At 34.5% G+C, this 20,937-nt stretch overlaps 1 protein-coding gene across 1 annotated transcript in view; it reads left to right on the top strand.

The window, feature by feature from the left end:
• LOC121369193 (SRSF protein kinase 3-like) overlaps nucleotides 1–20,639 on the top strand; it is a 78,890-nt gene extending 58,251 nt beyond the window's left edge. The window contains exons 8-15 of the mRNA XM_041494111.1: nucleotides 50–212; nucleotides 1,061–1,212; nucleotides 1,873–2,221; nucleotides 6,801–7,175; nucleotides 10,073–10,164; nucleotides 10,688–10,795; nucleotides 11,670–11,832; nucleotides 12,714–20,639. Of these exons, the coding sequence (XP_041350045.1) occupies nucleotides 50–212; nucleotides 1,061–1,212; nucleotides 1,873–2,221; nucleotides 6,801–7,175; nucleotides 10,073–10,164; nucleotides 10,688–10,795; nucleotides 11,670–11,832; nucleotides 12,714–12,898 (1,587 nt within the window). The 3' untranslated portion in view covers nucleotides 12,899–20,639. The remainder of the gene's footprint in view (nucleotides 1–49; nucleotides 213–1,060; nucleotides 1,213–1,872; nucleotides 2,222–6,800; nucleotides 7,176–10,072; nucleotides 10,165–10,687; nucleotides 10,796–11,669; nucleotides 11,833–12,713) is intronic.
• The last annotated feature ends 298 nt before the right edge of the window (nucleotides 20,640–20,937 follow it).

Below are 20,937 nucleotides of genomic sequence, written 5' to 3'. Positions count from 1 at the left end.
CGCACTTCTTTAATTATTTTCTGTTTATTTTTGTTTGGTTTATTTCTAGACTCTACAGGGTCTTCATTATTTACATGCCAAGTGTAAGATCATTCACACGGACATCAAGCCCGAGAACATCTTGATGTGTGTGGATGATGCCTATGTGAAGAAACTAGCTGCTGATGCCTTTGAATGGCAGAAACTTGGACAGAAGCTCCCAGGATCAGCAGGTATTTAATAAGCTGGGGGTGGGGGGGATTTATCTCAATTGGTTGAGTGCTCACTGGAGGTGCTTGTGTCGCATTATCGAAGTACCTTGGTGGATCCATTCAACTGATTGGTTTTTTTTCTCTCATTCCAACCAGTGCACCACAACTGGTCAAAGCCTGTGGTATGTGCTTTCCTGTCTGGGAAAGTGCATATAAAAGATACCTTGCTGCATTAGGAGAAATGTAGCGGGTTTCCTCTGATGACTACGAGTCAGAATGACCAAATGTTTGACATCCAATAGCCAGTGATTAATTAATCAATGTGTTCTAGTGGTGTCGTTAACAAAAACAAACTTTTAATAAGCTTGGATTATTGTATCAAGGACTGACAGTCAGATCTGACTAGGACCAAAGTAAAGTTGTACTATGTAAAAAATAAAAAATAAAAGTCCGAAAAATATAGAAACAAGAAACAATTTTATTTGTTTCCAAATTATGTAGCATTGCATCACTCCTATAATATAATGTATGCTGCCTTGTCTCCCCCTCCCTACCCTAGTTTTTTAAACACGCTGCATTTTTAAAATTATTTTTTTACTTTAATATCAGTACTAAATTGCTGTCACAAGATCATCTGAATTCCTGATGAATTGGGCTCCTGGCTAGGGATTTTTTAAGTTATCTTAGTGCTATGAAATCGTAAAACTGTTGTACGGTATGACATCACTACAGCACATGCCATGGTTTTACAATTTCGTAGCGCTAAGATGGCTTAGAAAATCTTGGCCTAGGTTGTCGGCCCTCAGTTTGTCACGATGATACTGTGCATCTGTAAAACTCATGGCTACCAAGTATTCTGTTATTTACAGTGAGCACAGCACCAAAAGAAAAACCTCCAGACCCTTCGAAGATGTCAAAGAACAAGAAAAAGAAGCTGAAGAAGAAAATGAAGAAACAGCAGCAGCTACTGGAGATCCAGATGAGACAAATTAATGAATGTGATAGTAAAATAGATCCTGAGGTAGGCAGACTAACTTTCAGTTGGTACTAGTTTCCTAGACAGTAATATTTGTTATGAGTTCCTTTCCAATGTGCGATATACACCAGTGTTAAGATTTCGGAGATCCAGATGAGGCAGGTTAATGAATGTGTTAACTGTTAATGTAATGGGAGGGGGGGGGGGGGGGGGGGGGGGGGGGGGGGGACATAGCTCAGAGGTAAAATGCTTGCCTGATGCGTTGTCAGTGTGGGAATATATCCCTGTCAGTGGGCCCATTGGGCTGTTTCCCATTCCAGCTACGTCTGATGTATCAAAGGGCGGGGTATGTACTATCCTGTCTGTGATATGTTGCATATAAAAGATCCCTTGCTACTAATGGAAAAAAGTAGCAGGTTTCCTCTCTAAGAGTATATGTAAAAATTACCAAATGTTTGACATTCAATAGCCGATGATTAATAAATCAATGTGCTCTATTTGTTAAACAAAACAAACTTTTTGTTAATGTAATGGATCCCGAAGGAGCAAACTTCAAGGTTCAGTTGGGTTTTTGTTTCTTAATTATTATTTTTTAAATGTTTTTTTTCTTTCTTTTAAACATTCATTGTGATGAACATCAGTGGCTATAACTCTGAATAAGTGTATGATAAGCAAAACATTTAATTCTTGTTTTAAACTTTACAGAAGGATGACTGTGGCAGTATGACCAACAGTGAGAGCACAAATAGTCTACCACTGACTGAGCATGAATTTCCCACCCCACACAGCAAGAGTCTAAACAGCATACAGCACATGTCTGAGGATTTTTGCCAGACGAGCGAAAGTATGCCCAATTTGGAAGCAGCCTGCAACATGACTAGCGTGCCAAATGATGCTCCCGTGAACAACGAAACCCAGCCAGCCAGCAACAACAACACGAGCAGTACGGACCAGTCGAACAATGCTGCAAACGGCAAGGTCGCCAACATAAAACAAAACGATAACAACAGCAAACCAGAGAACATGGACGAACAAGAAAACACCAATGCGCAGGGTAATTAATTTTGATTAACTCTCAAAAATATCAATGCAGGTTTTATTTTTGTTATTGTTTCCTGTTTTTGAAAAGCAGCCCCATGTGTGAAATTATCATGTCCCTATCGCAAAATCTAAAATAGGCCAAGTTCATTCGTGGGTTACGTAAAAAAAACATATTTCCGGTATTTTAATGTAACCTGTTAAAACCTGCTATGTACATAATGTCCTAAGTTTAATATTTGGAATGAAATGATCATTTACACTATTTTTAAAAGTGTTGTAACTGTTGGTGTCATACATATATCTGAACGATAAAATCAATGTGTTATCAAGGCCTCGTCTCTACACAATGCAGAGTCGAATGAGCATTTGTCAAAATAGTGGTTGATTCCATGAATCTCTATCTAGTGCCTCGGATACAGGAGGACAGCCACTCCTGGGTAGAGCCTTTACTGGAGATTCATCCCTCTTGCGCCCTTACAAAGAGGACTGCCACTCACAGACTAGTTTACTAAATCAAAACTAGCATTGGACAGAGCTCATTAGAATAAGTACAGCTGTGATGACATGCACTCATAAATTACTGTCACAACAGTGATGGTATTAGGTGTTCACGAAAGATGAGCATATTCTGCCCCATTGGTGGACCTTATCATGAGTACTGCCACCATGGCTGTCATATCCATCACTTCATTTAAAACGATGAAAAAATAAACACTTTCCCCTGCAGATTTGCACTTTAGCTTAGTGTTGGTAGTTTCCAACCTTCCTTTTCTTGCTATTGATAATATGGGAATTATTTTGTAAAACAACTGTTGATTCTTTTGTTTCTTGATTAATTATCAATTATATTTGAGGGGCGGGATGTAGCCCAGTGGTAAAGTGTTTGCTTGATGCGTGATCAGTCTGGGATAGATCCCTGTCGGTTGGCCCATTGGGCTATTTCTTGCTCCAGCCAGTGCACCACGACTGGTATATCAAAGGCCGTGGTATGTGTTATCCTGTCTGTGGGATGGTGCATATAAAAGATCCCTTGCTGCTAATCGAAAGGAGTAGCTCATGAAGTTGCGATAGCGGGTTTCCTCTATATATATCTGTGTGGTCTGTAACAAAATGTCCGACGCCATATAACCGTAAGTGAAATGTGTTGAGTGTGTTGTTAAAACATTTCCTTCCTTCCTATTATATTTGACACATTTGTTTCAAGAAGACTGTTGTGCTACATTGTTATCCTTGTTAGATATTGCAACGAGAAGATAACCTCAGTCAAGAGTGTAAGCATTTTCAGTTGTAAAGAGTTAATTCCCTTGAAGGTGACATACAGCCCAACATGTAGAATTAGATACATGTTGCCTTTTATTTATATTATCTTCATTAAATGTCTTGTATTAGCAAATTCACCTATTTGAGAGCTGGGATTATATATATTATAGTATTAGTATATATATATATATATATATATATATATATATATAGTATTAGTATTAGTAAGATTAATAAGTTAGTGTCTTTGGTCATTAGTCAAGCAGGGTTTTTGCCAGAAGGTAAAATGAGTATGGCGCCATACCCAAATTTTTATTGAAGATTTTATTTTTTTAAGTTAACCTTTTGACAAAATTAATGACTTATCATTACTGTATGATTTTGTTAACCCTAACCCTAAACTTAACTCATTTTCTTTCTGGGGAAGCCCCCTATGCATACATTATGTTGACTGTGGTTGCATTCAGTTCCATAGTGCCATACCCAAAAATTTCTTTCTAGCAGAAACACTGTCAAGGAATGGTGTTTATTTTTTAAAATGTATTTTATTCGTTTACATTTAACAGAAAATATGAACGTTGCAAATGCAATCTAATTAAAATTAACTCCACTATTACATGAGGATCTAACAGCAGCCCGTTGGAGCTCATGTCCAGTTGACCTTTTATTCGACCAATCAAAACCTTACTTGCAAAATCATGCCAGTGATTTGAAAATGTTTTTGAAAACAATCGGGGATTATGCCGAGTGTATACGAAATAATTTGGGTGAATTACGAAAGAAATGTTTTTATTTAACGACGCACTCAACACATTTTATTTACGGTTATATGGCGTCAGACATATGGTTACGGACCACACAGATTTTGAGAGGAAACCCATTACATGGGCTACTCTTCCGATTGGCAGCAAGGGATCTTTTATTTGCGCTTCCCACAGGCAGGATAGCACAAACCATGGCCTTTGTTGAACCAGTTATGGATCACTGGTCGGTGCAAGTGGTTTACACCTACCCATTGAGCCTTGCGGAGCACTCACTCGGGGTTTGGAGTCGGTATCTGGATTAAAAATCCCATGCCTCGACTGGGATCCGAACCCAGTACCTACCAGCCTGTAGACCGATGGCCTGCCACGACGCCACTGAGGCCGGTAGGTGAATTACGAAGTATACCGGAAACTAATTTCAGTATAAAATTTTATATAAAATTTGTTTCAAGATGAAAAAAACACTGATGGTATAGCCATAAAATCTCCTTATACTAGTATATAATCCAGAGTTTATTACTGCACTTTTCCCCCTTTTTTTTCAATGTTGAAATAGACCAACAAGCTAGCCTATTGCATAAATAGCAGGGCTAGCCTTGGGTTCCAATTTGGGTTCGCCCAAAAATTCGCCAATCATTAAATTCTTTCGCCAATTTGAAAATGTTTTCGCCAAATATATTTTTACATTTTGCCAAATAATTTTTTTTTTATGTCAAGTATTAATGTATAATAATTAAGATATACATATTCTTAATTTTACGTTCTGCATTACAGGTTCTGTCAATCACTATCTAATAGTGGAATGCACAGATGAAATCAGAGCGACATATTCAGAATAAAATAAAATGAAACAATTTTTGTGTACCTGGTATATATTTAATCACAATTTTTTTTTTTTTACAGCACACATAATCTGAAAAATAGGTTAAGTGTAACACATTGCCAAATTTCCAGCTTTGTTGAAATTTTCTGTTTTCAGTAGGCCTATTAATTTTTATATTTGGTGTTTCAATCACTGGGGTGTCTACATTTTCTGTGGATGATGAAGCTAAATTTGGACAGGACCCAACAAACCCAAATGATGATAACTTTGGTACTTTGGCACCACTTTCATTCCGATCATTAATTTTTCGTTTCCCCATAATTTAGACACATTGAGTGTGAAATGTGAATAAAAATATTGTTCATGTCATTTATATACGTAACACGTCTAATGAGTTCTTCATGTCAAATATGGCCTCCTAAACTGGTAGCAAGTAGTTGTTTTAGCACAAGAGATATATTAATTAATTTTCTTTTAAAAGCTAAGATAACATAAATCATAAGCTCTAATCACCGATTTATTTGTTTGATGTATGGACAGTGGTAATCATTTGGGATTAACGCAGTGTTAACACTGCCAGCAACTGGCCGTATTTACAATCTGACCAATTGTATAATTACCTGTACACTTTGATGTTAAACACTTATTCTTTTTGTTTTTTGTCTTACTCCTTGTAGACGGTCAATAAAATATAAATAAACACAAAGAACGCGTCTTTTACATGTTTATTGCAAACAAAACACCGGCATCTATTGCAATCTGAAAATAGGTAGAAAACGACAACTTGCTTCGAGCATTCTATTTCTAACAGTGAGTCTTATTGGGATAAAGTTTATTAACAAATATAGCACAAACAATTTATAATTGCTGACCAAGTGTATTTGAAATAATATTTATATACAATTTATACCAGTAACATTAAAGATAGTTGAATAATATTTGTAGAACGGTGGAATGCATGTGTACATTTTCTACTTGCACCCCCACATTCCAGAAATGAACTGGGCCGTGCGACCTAACCTACATTAAACGAAAGCTTTCTGAGGTAAAAGAAAACTTTAGATATTATTTTGGGTAAAACACATTTTATATAATCTAATATTTTATTATTAAAATCTTTAACTGTGTATTCTAATTTTAAGTATTAGATCGATATTCGCTTGTTTCCGAAAATAGAGTGAAAACCAGCCACGTGCTCAAATTTGGTACGAACCGGAACACTAAACAAAATCGGTTGAAAGTTATAAACAAAAACTTATACGGTAAAAGAAAGTCTTTCGCCCTGAATAGTCTCGACCGATATTTTTAGAATTTGTGTGCTCCCGAATAACGTTATAAAAGGCGAAGTGTAATTGGTCGATATTTAAATTGTTATTTATAGATAAAATGTCACCTGGACACGGGAGTCCACGTAATGCTGTTAGATCTACTGGTGAGACCAGTAGAGCTAATTTTAATCAGATTGTTGCAAATGTTGACTCTTGTAACCAAAAAAAAACAACCTGAAACTATAATAGTTTTTTTCCTCTGTACCCAATCGGTGAAAACTACAGTTTAGTTTGAGATCTTATGAGAAGGTGCATGTCATCATCTTTAAATTTCTAATACTGAAGTAATTCAAATCTGTTACTTTTGTTATTTATTAATGTTCAAGTTGTGAACATTATTCCGTTGGCACAGCAACACCATACGTGTACATCTTACTTTGTAATTGGCCTTATTTGTTGTTTTTTCTCTTTTTAAAGAAAACAAAGACACCAAAACACAAGGTACTGATGACATGGATGTGGCACGGAACGACACGTGTTCCGTTATCGAGACGTCGTCGTCTTCTTCTCCACCAAACGACCGTGACCAGATTCCGTTAAATGAGAGCCAGATGACAAGAATAGCGAAACTGAACGTCGCGGACGAGGATGGGGAGGCTGTGGGGGAGAAACCCCCCCTGCTGTGTAATGGGCACGAGTCCCGCGAGGAACACAAAAACTCTATGAACGTTGTTAGTCAGTGTAATTCTGTGATCACCAAGAATGACATGGAGCATAGTCCGGAGGGTAGCATCACCGAGCAGATGCAGGACGATTCTCCAGGACCAGAAGGATGCTCAACCCCTGTGATTGGTCAGTGAGGTGGTCATGTGACCACTCTAGTAGCTCTTGTGATTTATTTATTGTGTGTGTGTGTGTGCTTGTATTCCTTATATATGGATATATCACCTTATGGGAGTGTATCGAGGAATTGAAAATGCTAATCTTGTGCACATACATAATGCAAAGAAAAGATGGATACGGAAACATGCATTTTACCTTCTCTAACTCAATTTAATGTTAGTGACTAATGACGCTTATTGGATTGGATTGAATAACATATTAATGTGCCTATATCGAATTAAGGTTCAAGCACCCGGGCACAATCTCTGACATAGCCAGTGACTGAGTCCTGGACAGAAAGGGGACGCTAATTAGAGTTAGAGGGTCTATGGGTTTTGATTCCATTTGTCTGTCAGTCTATTCATTCATCTATCTTGTTTGTTTGTCTGCCCCACATTTAGTTTTCTGCACTGTTTTTTTGGGGGGTTTTACCGTAATTCGTCAAGATACTGAACTGTAGTTTTGTGTAAAGCTTTATTATGTGGAGTTATGAGGATTTGCCTATTTTTCACAGAGTTATGGCCTTTGAACATCTACAACATACAAAATTGCAGTATTCTCAGAATGCTTGTTTTTAGCAGACTTATGCCCTGTTTAGGTTTGATATTTTGCATGTTGAATTCATTTAAAGTGCTGTGCCAGACCATACACTAAAATTTCAAATTCCACAATTAAATGCTTTCTTAATTCATTGCAATAATATTTTACACCGATATGTAAATCAATAATTACGAAAATGCCCCATAAAAGTATTAAAACATCACTCCCGTAGAACACGGTCGGAAACGACAGAGTAAAATTCTCAGTAAAAACATTTGCCTGTAAATAGCCGTGACGTCATGAAGGGAACGCGCTTCACAGAAATCTACCACGAGATGACTTCCAGTGCAAGCGAAAGTGGGACCGACAGCGACTGCCAAGCTTGATCATGCAATTCTTCTTTCGATGATGAATAGTGTAGTAATGATGACTGGACTAATATTTGTGCAACACAACAAATAATGCCTTATCAGTTTAAACCTGGAACATCTTCCGACGAACCACCGGCCTGACAAATGACGATGAAAATGGTCGTGGAGACAGCTTACCACTAATTTACAACTTTATTCTTGTTTTGTTCTTTAGTTTTACGTGCGAATTATTTTGCTACACTGTATGTTCTAATACTTGTGATGTAGTAGAAAAGACGATAAATAACTCTTGAATTCTACGAGTCAAGTGGACCCGATATCGGTAATTTTAAGAAATAAACAAAAACGACTTTTAGTCCGTCCCATCCCTCTATGAAATTATTCACACAAAAAAACATCTTCAGTTTAGTTTGACGTAAAAAAAAAAAAAGTGAAAGTGTTTTGGAAATAACAAAACAATCCTATTTTTTGTGTGCAGTTGTGAAAACAGTCTGCTCAGAAATAAATAACTTCTAGCACATTCCATAGTATGAAAAAAGGTTTTCTCTGTGGGACGTATAGTCAAATTAATTTAATGTATTTATAGTCTGTTTTACAGGGAACGCCTATTTTCATACTATGGAATTTACAAGTCATTTATTTCTGAGCCGATTGTTTTCTAAGATGCATACAAAATTAGCTTCTTTTTTTTTTCTTTTTTTTTTACAAAAAACCCTACATTTTTGTAGGATGGGACGGACTAGGCTATAGATACTTACTTGTCTGTACTTTATTGTTTTAATGTTCTCGAACTATAAACAAAAATCTCACAAATGAACGAGATGCAAACGACAACAAATCGGATCTTGTGCATGAGAAAACAAACTGACCGGAGTTGAAAGCATAACGCAATTTGGGACATTAACGATATGCACCCCAAGGTCGTTTCGGTGTGGATGGCGTCGGCTTGTTGTCATTTGTTTTGTGTAGCAGAAAAATTGTTGGTACGGCATCTTTTTTTAAAAGCCATAACACATGGTATTCCCATATCTCGCTTAAGCCGACAAGCCAGTTCGGACGAATCGAAATTAAAGTGTCTGCTGTCGCAACGGTCTCCAGCATTTTCTTCCTGTCCAGTATTTCCACGTTGTTTTAACCAAATTCACACACAGCTTTCTCACAGCAACAATACTAGGAAATGCGTGAAGACTAAATTTATCGGCTTTTGTATTCCTACAGCCGCCAACAACACGCCGTTTAACCATAATAAACACAAAAGAAGCAATGAACAATGGCGCCGACTATCGAAAGGAGTTCCCTTCGTGACGTCACGGATCAAATCTTATGGAAATTCCCGAAACGAATTCAGCTGGTTCTGTTTTTCAGGGGAATATTTTTAAATGGAAAATATACCGGTATATAATTTTTTTTTTTTTTTTTTTTTTTTTTTTTTTTTTTTTTTTTTTTTTTCCTAATCATATTAAATAATATCTTGATTGATGTAGCTCAATACATCATACATCTGGCACAGCACTTTAATCTTTTCCACATGTTAATGGAAAATTCCTACTTTTTTGTTTGCAGTTGGACAGTGTACAATGCTCATTTTTTAATGGCAATTCTGTTTGCATAATATTCTTCTCAATAAAAATTATGCATATCGAATACATGCTTCCTACAACATAACTCTTAAAAAAGCAAACTTGCATTCAGTCCGACATCCTGTGCTCAGGCAATATGCCTTGAAAATATAAATTCCAGCTAATAATTAAATTATTTATAAATTAGCATCATATTCTAAATTAATTATTTACACAGTGCATTGTGTTAATCCATGGGAAAGAAAATAGATTGCCATAATGTAATTAAATAAATCCTAATGGATTCTGGTAAAAAAAATTAATGAAAAATGGGACCTGGTCCTGGCATGGAATTTTGTTATATTACAGCAAATTTAAACATGCTTTTATCTTTCAGTTGCCAAAGATGACCAAATACGAAAAGATCCAGTTAATGAAATTTGTGATATTCCAGTCAAAATAGCTGATCTCGGCAATGCTTGTTGGACGGTAAGACTTGTTAAATTTTGCTAATTTATCCTAGAAATAATTGCTATAAAATTATAAATAGGATTTGAAAATGGATTAAATGAAATTGAAAATACAAAAAAAATTAATTATAATTTTGAGCTTCACATCGGCGGAGCTTTTATAATATCGATTTGTCTGAATGTTCATATGTCAACATTTCCTTTGAAGTCTTATCTTCTATAGTTTTCATTTAATTTGTGTGAAACTTGGTACAACAATCCTCTGGAGCACCCTCTACAAACTAATAGAGACATATTTTGGAAATTAAATTTTTTTATTAAATGTTTTTAACATTTATATTGAAAGTCTGTATTGTAGACTTTTTTATTGACCACTTCTGAAACTTGGTACCATAATTCTTCACAAACTAATTGAAAGATGTTTTGAAAATTATTTTTTTTTTAATAAACTTTAAAAGATTTAAATACAAATTTAACATGAGAAAATTTAAAATTAAATAGCAGAGTTCTATAAGTGATAGGCCTCTTGTTGATGTTTTCAGTTTCATCACTTCACTGAAGACATTCAAACGAGACAGTACCGATGTCTGGAGGTTCTTGTTGGTGGGGGTTACGGCCCTCCGGCTGATATATGGAGTACAGCCTGCATGGTTTGTAGCAAGTCCTTGTGACGTTGGTCATACTTTTTGCAGTGCTCTGATTTAAAAATATTGACGTATGTTGGTCTTACAACAAACATCCAAAGTGTATTAATGCGCTTCAATATGGTTACTTCCAGTTGCTTTGAACCCATTCCAGTTCAGTTTGGTTCTATTTATAACGTGATGTCGTACGAAAGCGATCTATTCACATCCTCCATTTAGCAGGTTACTATTGGACTTTAAAGGTAAAGGAAAGCTGAATAACGTCATACAGAAGCAAAAAGACATGTAAATGATATCATATGAAAGCAGCAGAACTCCCCTGTTACATAAGAACTGTATTTGTAGCTTGTTCTAAAGCGCTATGATGTGCTTTTTGCCGGTGTAGCATGGGCATCATGATCAACTTCCAGTTCTATTCACTCCCAGTTCAAAGTGAATCGATGTGGATTGGCAAAACCATATTTGGTGTAGCACCAATATTATTTGCCACCCCTGCATGCTTTGCATGCCTACAGTTGTATACACTTCAGTGATCTTAGTAGATATTGCCATTTACTTTTCTAGAGTTTTTCTGTTACGGTTATCAATATATTGTGAACATGTTAGGCCCATGTTAACTGTGTGTATATAAATATATATATATATATATATATATATAAAATGAAAAACTATATTTATTAAAGTATTCTTGTTTCTTTTCTTGTTCAGATTATTTATTTTTGTTACAGTATCTCCTCATAATTTCATTTTATTTGATGAATAATTATTATAAAACAAAACATACACATAAATAAATAAATTAATAAAAATGCGTACTTATGTATTAGCTAATTTCTTGTGATTTTTTTTTTATCCAGAAGTCATGTTTACTTTGTTACAGGCCTTTGAACTTGCGACTGGTGATTATCTGTTTGAGCCTCACTCTGGGGAAGACTACACACGTGACGAGGATCACCTCGCTCACATCATTGAGCTGCTTGGCCCAATTCCTCGTCATCTAGCTCTCGCGGGCAAATATTCCAGGGAATTCTTTAATCGACGAGGTAAAAATGGTTTTAAAATACAACTCTATGGCTATAATATCAGTGACTACTATTTGAGATGACTGACAAAAGCTATGTTTATGACATCAGCAATAATTATAATGTCACTGACACCCAAAAGAGATGCTGAGATGTTAAACATTCATTCATTCACTGATGACCGACATAACGCGATAACTATTACAAAAGCTAGGGCGAGACAACCCGGTGGTAAAGCCCTAGTCTAATGTGTGGGATCGATCCCCGTCGGTGGGTCTATTGGGCTTTTTCTCATTCCAGCCAGTATATCAAAGGCTGTGGTATGTGCTATCCTGTCTGTGTAATGGTGCATATAAAAGATCCCTTGCTATTAATAGAAACATGTACCAGGTTTCCTCCCTAAGACCAAGGTCTGAAACTTGCCAAAAAATATGGTGTTCCAAAAAATAATTATAAATGTTTGCAAATTATGGTAACTGACCAATGAGCAAGATTTTAATGTGGAATACAAATATTAATAGTGGCTCATGTGTTACAGCTCTAAAGGAGATGTATTATTTTGGTGACTAATGCCATTATTCTTTAATATTTAAGTCACCCAAACAGTCGCCGTTTTGAGCTCTGTAAGACTATATGTAAAAATTACCAAATATTTGACATCCAATAGCCGATGATTAATATATCAATGTGCTCTAGTGCTGTCGTTAAACAAAACAAACTTCATTTTCGCTAAGACTGTATGTCAAAATTAGCAAATGTTTTGACATCCTTTAGCTGATGATTAATATATCAATGTGCTCTAGTGGTGGTGTTAAACAAAACCAACTTTTATTACGAAAGCTTTGACTGAATCCGAAATGACCCTGACATCACTGATGATGGTTTTCTCTCTCGTGCCGCAGGTGAGCTGAGACACATCACGAAGCTGAAGCCGTGGGGACTGGTGGAGGTGTTGACTGAGAAGTACGAGTGGGAGACTGAGGGAGCCGAGGCGTTCGCCGACTTCCTCACCCCGATGCTGGCGTTCGACCCCAACCACCGGGCCACTGCGCAAGAATGTCTCAATCATTCCTGGTTAAACTCATGACCCAGAGAACCTAATCCTGCCACTACCTTAACTGGACACCAGTCCTAGCTTTGTTGTTCACATTTTAGCAGTTGGATGTCCATCATTCTGTCTGTCTGTTTGTCAGACAGACACCACGTAAAGTAGAGGCCTGACAGTTTTTGTGGTACAGTCACTACTGGCTACCTTTTAGTCAAAGTGTGATGAAGAAAATTTTACGAAAACTGTAGCAGATTTAATGTTTTTCACTTGTATGGAGTATTGTCCATTGTGGTGTTGGGCCAAGTATTGGCAGTGTTGACAAGGCTAATGTGGAATGAAAGAGCAGTGGAAAGTAATTCATTGAGTTGAGGTGGTGTAGGTACTTGGACTTGTTATGTTAATAAGTTAACAAAATATGATTCTTGTAATTAGTTGCACAAAAATTATTATTGTAATAAATAAAAAAATGAAATTTTAAAATGATTGCAAATCTTGAATTCTTTGTAATGTTAAATGTTTGAACATGTATTGAAATTTGGAGTTCAGTTGATCTGATCTGTTCTCATTCCATGCTCCATTACCATTAAATATTATTAATTGGTATTAATTTCATTTTATGCTAATTTAAGGTAATTCATTAAAATAACATCAAGTTATTACTTTCAGACGGATCATTTCTAAATAAAAAATCTTTGCAAAAATAATTATATTCAAGTTTCAAGTTCTGCTTAACTTAATAAGTTGTTTCACATGTTCCATCATAATTAATTTTTGTTAATTATTAATATTACTATGCTAAATTAACTTAGTAAAATAATAAAATTTATGAATTTAACAAATCCAGATTGGCAGTTAAAAAAATCTCCTATTTATAGCTTATGTACATCACAAGTGCCTTGGTAATATATATATATATATATTTTGAATATATGTCATGGAAATAATACAACACAAACAAATATCGAGAAGCAGTCAAAGTGACTCATATAAAACTAATGCAAGAAAGATTTAATGAAAACTTAGAGAAATTTGAAGATCGGTTTTCATGAAATTTATTAAGTCTTCACAAGTAATGAAAATGAAATCAGATTTGCTTTAAATTGGTTGATATTTGTGTTGGGTAGACCTGTTTATTCTTGAAAATCTTAGCAAAGTCGGGAACAAATTAAAGTGAATAATGCATAAATGAGACAGCATTTCATTCAGACACTACATATGTTGGCAGGAAAACTAAATGTTGACAATAATAAAATCTTTTTGATGATTGCTGGCATATTAGCTGTGTAGATATCCAATTTCACAAAGATTTTATACTGTATAATTATTTCTCCATTACTTCAATATTTGAAGCTGCACAGTATGATAACAGTACGTCTGTTAGCTTTGTCTTGCTGATGTTAAATACTGTGGTCCATTAAAGCTTAAAAACAGTGAAGTAATAAATGGGATTCCTTGGAGGACATGAGTCCCCACTGTTCTCTGTACCCTGTGTGTTCATGCTTTGAAATGACATCCAGCTGCTAACATGTGCGATAGTAATTTAATTGTATAGATCACAACATACAAACATTTACACCACAAGGAAGTAAAGATCTTGTGAGGAAAGCACATCTTATTTGCTGTTAAATGGATGAATATAAATATAATCATCCTTGCCATTCTTCATCATCATCATCATCTTCATGATCATCATCATCATAATCAACGTTTGACGTGCTGCTGCATATGCAATGGTTCATATAGTGCTGCAGAAGTTATCTTACTGAAGAATTGTTTGGAAGATGTTAATTCAAAATTGTAAATAATTGTATATTTATTTAAATATTTAGGAAACGTTCATAATTATTATTTTCAAAAGCATAAACAATAATCTAGGGGCTTGTGTGGGGGTTATTGCCTGTGTATGCTTTTAAAACGAAAAATATTCTTTGATTCTTTGCAAAATCATAATAAAAACAAATCTCCTCTGAGAAAAACACTAGTAATGTATGACTGTTAAACTTGTGATAAATTTGATTTGTTAAAAATTTTAAGCAGAGTTTGTCACTTGCAGTTTGTGAAAAACCACAAGCTAGAAATCTGTTTTGTTCACTGTAAAAATGACAACTTCATTTTAACTTTGTGTAATACACATTTATTTTTGTAATCTTGTGCCATATGTCTAATAATTAGTTACTATAGTCAAATGTTTGAAGTTACATTGTTGATTAATCCAAGAGAAAAGTGGGGATTAAAGAATATAATGATAAAAAGAAACTGAAACATGGCCTAATTGAATAAATGACCTATGAAAATGTAATATTGAATGGTGGGGAATGCAAGTGATAATGAATTGAAGAGACATGAATTTTAGTTTTGGTGTAACAATAGTTTATATTCAAAGCATTGAAGTTTTGCATATGCAACAGCAGTTGTTTCTCATCATATTTGTAGGTTGTCATTAAAATCCCTTGCTTTGTTTCTTCCTGATAATATGCTTTGTTAGTTTTTTTTAGGGTAGAACCATTCTAAATCTGAATTAAAAAATACTGCATGATTTATCACCGAGTTTGTTTTGTGAATTACATTTGGCCAGTAAGTATAAGAATCTACAGGTACAAATGGAAACCAGGTATTCATAAAATGTCATACCTTGCTTTCCTAACATGGATTTGGGGGCGGGGGGGGGGGGGTTGAATTTAAAAAATAAATTGGTGAATAAACTATAATGAACAGCTGCAGTGTTTGTGTTATGTGTGGCAGATGAAGATAAATGTCATTGATCAATTCCACAGTGACAGCTCTTACATTTGTAGCCAGTTTATTAATTTTAAATACCTGCTTTTTTGTCATTATTGCATCCAAGCATTTCCTGCTTTTAAGTTCATATTGGATGAACATGTGCTACTAGGTGCTAGTGCTAACACAACAAATTCACAATCTACCTTGAGTAAACTTTGGTAGCAATTAAATTTAGCTGTGACCGACTACCAACCCCCTCCCCCCAAAAAACGAAATTGACATTTTTGTATCTTCAGTCACATCAATTAAATGGCTAGTATTAAGTGGCATATGCTCTTCTGAAAAGACATAAGTACAGGTATATGAAATTCAAAGATTGCCAGGACATGTAACTGCAGTCACTGCAGAATTGCCTCATTTAAATTCACTGGTTGATTGACCCCTTGCCAGTATCTCAATGTCCTTAACATAAGCTGTATATTAGTACTGGCAAATGTCCATATATTGATATGCAAGATTTTCTCCATTGTTATGTTTATAGACCCAAGTACTATGTTAGTACTACTATGTCATTAAATGTAGGAAGAAATGAAGCAAAGTTGAGTTGACAGTCTTTAGTCCATCAACAGGTTGTGTAATTTTTCTAGTTCATAATTCATTGAAATGTTGATTCACGTCCTATCGCATCAGCAATACATTATAGCTGATTGACACCCACAAAGTTGCAGACCAATTTGTGTGCTTTTTTTTTGCTTCAGCTTTTGTAAGGGAGTTGATTTTCATGGCATATTTTAGATTGAACCACATGATTACTACTGCATTTTGACTAAGTTATGAAGAAATTTTTTCTGCGGGTTTTTGTTTTGCAATTTGTCTCTTGGCTTTTAAAATACATATTCATTTTGACAACTATTATCAACCACCATACATCTTTTTCATTTTTCTGTTATTTGCTTTTGCATTGTACATTCAGATAAGATACAGAAATTTCCAATATCACAAATGACTTGTCCTGTAAAATATACTTTAGAGGTCCAAAGAATATTTAAATGTATGACAATGCAACAATTTGTGTACCTACCCAATAGGCTTACGCTTTACATGTCTTGAAAGATGTTTCATTACTGTAGAGAATACAACAGCTTTTTTTCATTAGTGTAAAGATCATTTCTCTAGCAATCTACCGGGAGAGTAATCCTGTGTTACACAGATCTACGCTAAGCTTCCTTCATATTCAGCAGGTTACAGTAATGTGCATAAAGCTTACCTCCAAATGCATATCTCTATGAAATGTTTGTGTCATTGACACAGTAGTTTTGTATAGATTAATGTCATTGAAGAGAATGTTTTGAAAAGAAGAATTTGTTTTGGAAGATGATCTTGCAATACATGTATGTAGTGTACACTATTCTCCAGCAATGCACAATGTAGAGATGTACTTAATGTTTCTTTCATCCTAAACGTTTCCTATAGAGTTTTTATTACTGAAGATAAATTAAATTTGAAAACAAGGTTGTTTGGATGCTTGAAAAAGAGTGGAACATTCTTGGATTATTTAATCAATAATTAGTTCTGGAATACCTTTCAGTCTATATTTGTTCAGTCTGATCATCTGTTTTTGAATACAAACCTGAGAATCCACAAAGCAGTATCCATTGTATCACTCTGGTTTTTACTCTGTGATTGTGCATCACCATCGTGAAACTCTGGTATCGATACTGACTTCCAGTGATGCAGGGTACAATTCACCACATGGGGTAACAAGAAATCTGGTTATAATTATTTTACTTACAGGCCTCTGAGAATTGAAAATTTGCATAAACCATTTATGATTTAACCGAAAACAAATTAAGATGACCCATTGTATTTTTGCATAACCCATCATGATGATGTTAATGATCTAAATTTAGTGTGAACAAAAAAAAAGAAGGGTTCTGAAAGACTACTTGTGCAACGAACGGAATAATTTTCTGTTTTCAAAGGCCTGTGTCAAGGTGGCTTACTGTGTGATTACTTTTAATCAAAATGGCTATAAAAACAATAACAACCCAACACATTAGATAATGATAGACGATTGCACGTTTACAGATGGGTTGTTTAGTAAAGATTTTGTGAAAAGCACAGAAATCTCATACATTTGTTAAAGATGTATGGCTTGTGTATAATTTTAAACATGCTTTTATATAGTAACGGGGAATCATTAGCATAAGTTGGAAATTTGTTTTTGTGTGTGTACTCCATTTCTGTTTTAATAAAAAATACTAGAATGGAATGTTGCTTTATTAAATTGAAACAAAATTTACTAGAAAAAAATATTTTATAATTATTTTACAAAACAATAATACTAAAGACTGTTCTTAAAGGGGCCATTGCGAGTTTGCTGCCATTGTAACATATTTCTACAGATAAGATGTTTTTTTAACTACCAAAATTATCTTGTTTTCTTGTTAAAATATCAGTGTGTGTATTTTTCAATGTGTTTCTTGTCATTCCAGAGTTTGTAGGTTGCTCCAGTTTTGTTTCATTTCCTAATATGTATATTTATTTTTACATACAAATTTATTTGGAGTGAAAATTCAGTTTGGGTTACTAGTTGGGAACATGTTATGTATTGGCATCAAACTTTGGATTCTCTTTAATTTTAATAAGTGTATGACCGCCTATGCAATGTTTATGGTATGCCATTTCAATAGCACAAATGTATCTTTGTTTAGTGTACAAAAACTTAACTTTTTTTAATTACTTTTATAAAAATACTGTTGAGTGATAGCTTAATTTAAGTTCTCAATAAAGGAAGAAGGTTTTGGATTATAACATATTAAAATTCACTTTGTTGTGTCTGTCTAACTGATGTACAAGTTTTTACTTGTGTGAAAATCTAATATTGCATATTGGTTTATATTTGGTATATGTTATTTATTATTATTTGTTATTTCTTCATTTAATTAATCTAGAAAAAAAAATTGTCCACACAACCGTTGTTGAGTGTCTTGAAGATATAATTCTGTAGTGTATGGTTGCAAGCAGGGTTACAGTTGGGGAGCTTAAAAAGAAATCTCGAAATGTTGGGGGAAAGTCGTTAAAAAAGGTTACAAAGTGCATTTCATTCTGGTAAAAGGACTGAGCTGTAGTAGAAGAGTCTGGCGAGCCAACTGACATAGTTTTTTAGTATGTACAATAGATGTTCAATAGCTTTTCAGTGGTGTAACATGTTTTGACATTAAATGTTATGCACTGTTTTGAATCAAAGTGGTGGTTTGTATACTGTTCCCACTACTTAACTTCAAAAAGTCGGAAGTTGTTTTTAGGTATTGCTCAATATATCATCAGACTCCTAGTATAATTGCCCAAGTAATGTTTAGAGCTACTGAGACCAAAGGAAAAAACTGTACATTGGTTTATAAAGATATGTTAGAGGTCTTTTGGGAGGAAAATCTCAGACAATATTTCCAAGATTGTACTTGAAATGTTACTATTGTTATAATATGTATTGTGTGGATGAGAAAAGCTTAAATATTTTATTAGAAATTATACAAGTAATGGAATATGTTAACCAGACTCTTCCTGATCAGTCATTATGGCATAGAACGCTTATGGTACACTTGTCTAAATTCAGTTGACTGTACTAGGCAGTGGTGGCTGGAAGGTTAGTAAAATCTTTGAGAAACAGTTTTATCTAAAAGGTGTGTGAACACAATTAAGCTATTGGATTACAGAGCCCATTCTAAGGCCATAGGCTCTCTTCTGCTAACACTGGGGCATTTTTGCAGGCTTTCTCATTCTTATAACACTAGTGGTATAAAGGGTTAGACCTTGGGGAGAAGGGGTCCTTGTGTCTGTGATTTTCAGTTTTATTATAACGTATAGCCTGTAGTAAAGGGTGAAAGGAGTATAATTTTGATAGTGTTCTACAATATGTTATAAAATTCGAGTAATACATATATCTATAATTGGTTCTTGAGAAGAGAATGTATTAACACTCTGTCAAAACAATCATATGATAGTTGTCTGAGTACATTATTTCAGGATACATTTATTCCATTTGAAACCATTCTTAGCTCAGTTGAGTTTTGTCTAGTTGATGAGCAAATTTCATGGTTATGTGATTGTTATCTGTAAAAAATATCATTGATTTTTCTCTTATGGCTGGACAAATATTAATTAAACTTGTTAGGAAACACAATGTCTCAATCATTTGTTGTTTAAAAACAAATCCATCGTTACCTCAATGATGATAGTGTAGGTAAATTCTCAGGATTTCTGACTCATTAATGAAACCTTTTAAAAAAAGAGAAAAAAAAGAAAAAGTTTGTTTGAAGCTGGCAGAGTTTGGAAATAGATGATTTATCAATATGGATGAAGTGAATTTTAAAATTTTCCTTCTGTTCTATTTCTCTTTATGCTAAACATGCTTTCTTTACAACTACTGTATACACAAACATTTTCGTGGCTAAAAATAATTTGTTATCAAGTTGTTATTTTTTATTTCCGCGAGGAATTATTTATTCGACACTCCCCAGTAATACAGTAAAACTACTCCCTTCATTGACAGTTTCATATATAGTAGACTTACTACTGTCACACATGTACTCGTGTATCATGGTATGACACTAGCATTATTTAGCTAGAAGTGCATTATAATTAGTTACATGTTAAAAGTAATTCAGTGTTTTGTATATATATATATTGAAGTGTGATAAATGTGTTTTGAATCTATGAGTATTACAGCTAAATTGAAAATAAGTTAGCGTGTAAACTGAATTAGTGGTACTCTCAGAATTTTCACCATTTTTTCTGTATATTTTCTTCACGAACATATTTGCGTATACGGTAGTCTACCTTGGCAATTCCTTAGTGGATACATGTTTAGAAAACCTACCAGTTGTGAGAAATAGTATCAGTTGATGGGAATTAATCCAGCTGAGCCTCTTTGTTTTGTTTTTTTAGTTTTTTTTAATTATTCAATAGATTTGTGTTGCTTTCATTGTTTGCATTAACATAATGTTGGTTACTTTGATAAACAAAGCATTCATATTTCCAAAGCAATACAGTTTTTAAAACATTTATTGTGTTGTTATTTAATCTGATGAAAAGGGCAGAGTGCTGTTTGTAGTATGTTACACTATACAGTTGCCAGTGTAGTATATCACACTTTATAGTTGCCAGTGTAGTATGTCACATTATGCAGTTGCCAGTGTAGTATATCACACTTTATAGTTGCCAGTGTAGTATGTCACATTATGCAGTTGCCAGTGTAGTATATCACACTTTACAGTTACCAGTGTAGTATGTCACATTATGCAATTGCCAGTGTAGTATATCACACTTTACAGTTACCAGTGTAGTATGTCACATTA

This window comes from Gigantopelta aegis, chromosome 3, assembly GCF_016097555.1.
Source record: "Gigantopelta aegis isolate Gae_Host chromosome 3, Gae_host_genome, whole genome shotgun sequence".
Classification (NCBI taxonomy): domain Eukaryota; kingdom Metazoa; phylum Mollusca; class Gastropoda; order Neomphalida; family Peltospiridae; genus Gigantopelta; species Gigantopelta aegis.
The sequence above is the reverse complement of the archived record's forward strand: the minus strand, read 5'-3'. Positions and strand labels throughout refer to the sequence as shown.